Source organism: Sinocyclocheilus grahami, unplaced genomic scaffold (assembly GCF_001515645.1).
Source record: "Sinocyclocheilus grahami isolate Dianchi unplaced genomic scaffold, SAMN03320097.WGS_v1.1 scaffold659.1, whole genome shotgun sequence".
Classification (NCBI taxonomy): domain Eukaryota; kingdom Metazoa; phylum Chordata; class Actinopteri; order Cypriniformes; family Cyprinidae; genus Sinocyclocheilus; species Sinocyclocheilus grahami.
In genome coordinates, this window is record NW_015505838.1 from 430805 (window position 1) to 436032 (window position 5228).

At 36.0% G+C, this 5228-nt stretch overlaps 1 protein-coding gene across 1 annotated transcript in view; it reads left to right on the top strand.

Annotated features, from left to right (window-relative positions):
• LOC107558774 (WD repeat-containing protein 17-like) overlaps window positions 1-4919 on the top strand; it is a 24673-nt gene extending 19754 nt beyond the window's left edge. Inside the window, 5 exon segments of the mRNA XM_016242451.1 lie at window positions 1514-1616; window positions 1724-1825; window positions 1923-2018; window positions 3074-3257; window positions 3333-4919. Of these exon segments, the coding sequence (XP_016097937.1) occupies window positions 1514-1616; window positions 1724-1825; window positions 1923-2018; window positions 3074-3257; window positions 3333-3452 (605 nt within the window). The 3' untranslated portion in view covers window positions 3453-4919.
• Window positions 4920-5228: the final 309 nt, after the last annotated feature.

Here is a 5228-nt window from a genome sequence, read left to right on the forward strand (position 1 = left end):
ATTTGGAATCCAAGGTCCTAGAGTCTGGAGGAAGGGTGGAGAAGCTCATAGCCCAAGTTGCTTGAAGTCCAGTGTTAAGTTTCCACAGTCTGTGATGATTTGGGGTGCAATGTCATCTGCTGGTGTTGGTCCATTGTGTTTTTTGTAAACCAATGTCACTGCACCCGTTTACCAAGACATTTTGGAGCACTTCATGCTTCCTTCTGCTGACCCCTGCCCACACTGCCAAAAGCACCAAAAGTTGGTTAAATGACCATGGTGTTGGTGTGCTTGACTGGCCAGCAAACTCACCAGATCTGAACCCCATATCTATGGGGTATTTTCAAGAGGAAAATGAGAAACAAGAGACCAAAAAATGCAGATGAGCTGAAGGCCACTGTCAAAGAAACCTGGGCTTCTATACCACCTCAGCAGTGCCACAAACTGATCACCTCCATGCCACGCTGAATTGAGGCAGTAATTAAAGCAAAAGGAGCCCCTACCAAGTATTGAGTACATGTACAGTAAATGAACATACTTTCCAGAAGGCCAACAATTCACTAAAAATGTTATTTTTATTGGTCTTACGAAGTATTCTAATTTGGTGAGATAGTGAATTGGTGGGTTTTTGTTAAATGTGAGCCAAAATAATCACAAAAATCATCACAATTAAAAGAACCAAAGACTTAAACTACGTCAGTCTGTGTGCATTGAATTTATTTAATACACGAGTTTAACAATTTGAGTTGAGTTACTGAAATAAATTAACTTTTCCATGACATTCTAATTTATTGAGATGCACCTGTATATATAATCACACACACACAAAGTGCTTAACAAATTTATTAGACCACCTGTCAAAAACTTTTTTAAAACTAAAAATTGTATTGTTATTTATTGAGCAAATAAACTAAACAACTAAATAGTCTTTATTCACACATAATAACAAAACAACTTATATATATATATAATTATTATTTTTAAATTAAAATTATTGCATAAATATTAATCAGTACCATAAAATTCTCTCAAAATACAAAATAAAAAATATATTATTGAACATTACATTGATTTTACTGAAAATAAAAAAGTTACATTTCAAGGCTTTGGTCACTTTTGACCATGAAGGAGCCAAGTATGACTCCTAAACTAAGAGGGCCAAAAAACAACAAAATAAAGGCAATTTAGTATGAGCAAATTAAAATATTAAACAGCAAGAAATTACAATGTAACCATTTTAGCTAAATGTTTGATTTTATTTTGTTGCTAAAGTGTTATATTTCAAGTCACCATAGTGTTTAGTGTTCCCTTCAGTGAAGTTTCTTATATAAGTGAGACTCTATATAACTTTTCAGTTTGTTAAACAAACTGAAATACAATAAGTAATTGCTTATTGTCTACCTAAATACAATAAGCAATTCATGATGACATCACAAGATTTTGTTATCCGAAGGCACAATTGCATATAATTGCCTTGAAGACAAGATCTTAATACAGCCAACAATAGATTACTAACTCTCTCTCCCCTCAATAGAGCAGCTGAGCTCTACTGACTGGACAGTGGACTCTGTGTACCACATCCTAGACCTGCTGAGCTACATCAGAACAGACCGTCTTATTCTTCCAAAGAGTAGTGAGTAAGTCAGTTTCATTCCCTCAAAAACACCTGTCAGTGATGTCATTTATAGTAGCTTTCCATGGTCATTCTATGATCTTCTCACTATCTCTCTCTTCCTTTGGCTAGAGAACGCAATGAGTTGCTTATTCTCTGTGGGTATATTGGTGCACTATTAGCCATTGGGAGACAGTATTCAAGGATAGTGCCAGCACTGTATGAATACACAAGGTATGTTAACTGTGGGATTTATATCAAGTATTTATGGATTTATATCAACTCGATTACTGGTGGTTGCAATTAATTACTTTTTATCTTTCTCCCTTAGTCAGCTGCTGAAGCGGAGAGAAGTGGCTGTGCCATTGCAGATAGAGCAGTTGTCCATAGAGTTGGATGCCTGGAGAGCCTGCACACAATCCCTCAAGTCTTTACCACAGTACCTTACTCTAATGCATAATACAAAACAGCAATGTTTCAAGATCTACCTAGTCAGTATTTTAAAGCAGCATATGCTATTCCAAACAACATGCAGCAAAATAATGCTGCTATATTTTTTTCCCCAGTTTCCAAGCCAGGACCATATTGATCCCTCATGGAAAAGGCACTCCCAGAATACACTGCTGTTAGGGTGCTGCCTTAACCCTTGTGCTGTGTTGATAATCATTTACCTAATTTGGTGTTCTCTGTCAAAAATAACCAGTCGTTTAAATTGCTTGTAAATTTCTCATTAGGCATTTGGATCATGAAATATTGGATTCAGTCTTTTTGTTAACTTGTTTTCTTTCAATTAGCACAGGTTTTGTATTTCTTTTAGGAATTTATTTATCATGGGCTTCATTGATCTGAGCTTATTCACCTTAATGTTTGAGTGGAAAAAAGTTCACTCAAGTTTACTCACCTCAAAAAAACTAAGGTGCATAAGCTCACGTCAATGAGGCCTACAATCAGTCGGTTCCAAAAAGAAACAAAAAACCTGTCCTAACTGAAAGAAAAAACGTTGATAAAGAGATTGAATCCTATATTTGGCAATAACATGGTATTTTTTGTTGCCCAGTCATTTTTGACTTGGGAACACCAGTGTAAAAAAAAGAAAGAAAAAAGAAGCCAAAAAATGTTTAATACGTTGTTATACCCTGTGTGAGCAAAGTCAATAATTCTTTGCTCAGTCCAACTGCGATAACGTTAATTTAAATAAAAAAAATATCCTCTCTAGGTCGAAATGACCAGAACAAAACATGAGGAATAAGCCTAAAATATACTTTAGTTTTGACTTGAAAGGCTTAGCGTATGCGTACATCTCAACACATAGCTTATCAAAGTACACTCGATTGGATAGCTTTTAATAGGAACCTGCCTATGTAGGCAGTAGACAACAAGACTAAACCTCACTAGGTTTTGCGACAGATCTAATAACTCTGCTGACAACTGAAGAGACTTGAAAAATAATCTATTGTTCTCGTTCTCTCTACACATACACAGAGTGGCAGATGACACCTCTTACACTCCACCATCTGAGGCCCAGAAAACGGAGTACAGCCAGCTGTTGAGTCGAATGAGAGAGGAGCCCGTCAAGGGCCTAGAGGGTCCCGACTATGTCACTGGCTCTAACTTGCCCAGCCACTCTGATGTCCAGATTTCTTGCTTCACTGGCCTCAGGATACAGGTGGGTGTCTTATGGGTAGTCTTTAGCACTACACAAATATCACTGAACTTACATATGTCTTTATTTGCTTGGCAGGGTCCAGCATTCTTCCTAGAAGACGGCAAATCAGCCATTTCACTAAATGATGCCCTGATGTGGGCAAAAGTAAACCCTTTCTCTCCGTTGGGGACGGGTATACGCCTCAACCCCTTCTGAGCACAAATACAACAAATGTGAGCAGTATTCTTGCTGGTCTGGCTCTGGAAAGGCGTCAACATTCCCGTTTTCTCTCAGAAAGCTTTCAGAATTGACCACGTTGTTCAAATCAACATTATTTGAGGCTTTGCCATTCCATTGTGCTTATTTCATTCAGGATTGCAGCTTATATGCAAAGAATGAGCAAAAGCGAGAGTGCTGATGTAGTGAATATACAGTACACAAGGCCAACAGCACAATTGTGATGATATTTATTTTATACAACAGTTCAGTAAACAAGAAGTTAATATCAAGCAATGCTAAGTAACTTTTTTTTTTTTTTAAAGAAGGCAAATGGATTTTGACAAGCAACACAGAGACTGATTCACTATAAACATAGGCAAGCAGAGCGATATGTACAGTAAACAAAAACATGTTAATTTGATGCAGGCCAATCAAATTAGAGCACCACAGCTAACTGTTGTATAAAGAGAGATTTATGCTAGATACAGTAATGAATGTTACATCAACAATGAATGTTAGCAGGATATGTAATGCCTTTCTTTCTCATCCTAAAACATAAGCAGGTTCAGGTATTTAGGTTTAGATGTCATGTTCAGGTCTTAAGGTTGAGATCTATAGCCCAAAGATTGTAATTCTAGGTGGTACTGTCACTGGTATTATGGAGTATGAGCATTTTCATCATGCAGCCTGAATGTTCTGTAGATCTAGACATTTTTTAATTCAACACTTACAAGGTATTCATCTTTTGATGTTTGCGTATTTGATTTCATGCTGCTTTGACATTGAAACAGTTTGATGTGTCTGTTGTCTGTCACATATGAACTGAATATATTTACTGACTAGTGAATATACACCTTATTTTAGTAGAACCAATTACTAGATTGAAATACGAGTTTGAAATCTCATATTGTAACAATCACTATTTAATGTTGCTTCATTTCATTCAGGAACTATTATGAGTAGGTATATAGAGCCGGTCTGAGGCCAGATGTGTAATATTTGTTCATAGAATATGGCAACACTATTTACTGTTAAATTCAAAATATGTCTAAATGAACTTGGGCAATAAGTTTGAGAAACTGCACATATAGAGTGAGGAAACAAAACATTTCTGCTATTACATAGCTATATGTTTGGAGTGCATTTCTGAAGTTACAAAATAAAAGGCAAAAAGTGTCATTTGTATTGGTAAAATCATCAGTTGCAATGGCTGTCATACATAGCTGACTATATACAATGTTTGGGAGGAATTCTTTTTGTGAAATTTCGGTTTTATGTTAGAAAATACAGATAAAGAGACTATTTTCATCAAATTGCACTGTGAAATGTATTTATTTGTATATAGTTCTAGAATTTATGTCTGAACTCCAAGCTAAAATGGGTGTACATAGTATATTGATATGATAATTGTTAATACACAACAAAGGACAGTTAAATGTCATACAGTGGGGCAAAAAAGTATTTAGTCAGCCACCAATTGTGCAAGTTCTCCCACTTAAAAAGATGAGAGAGTCCTGTAATTTTCATCATAGGTATACCTCAACTATGAGAGACAAAATTAGAAAAAAAAATCCAGAAAATCACATTGTAGGATTTTTAAAGAATTAATTGGTAAATTCCTCGGTAAAATAAGTATTTGGTCACCTACAAACAAGCAAGATTTCTGGCTCTCACAGACCTGTAACTTCTTCTTTAAGAGGCTCCTCTGTCCTCCACTCGTTACCTGTATTAATGGCATCTGTTTGAACTCGTTATCAGTATAAAAGACACCTG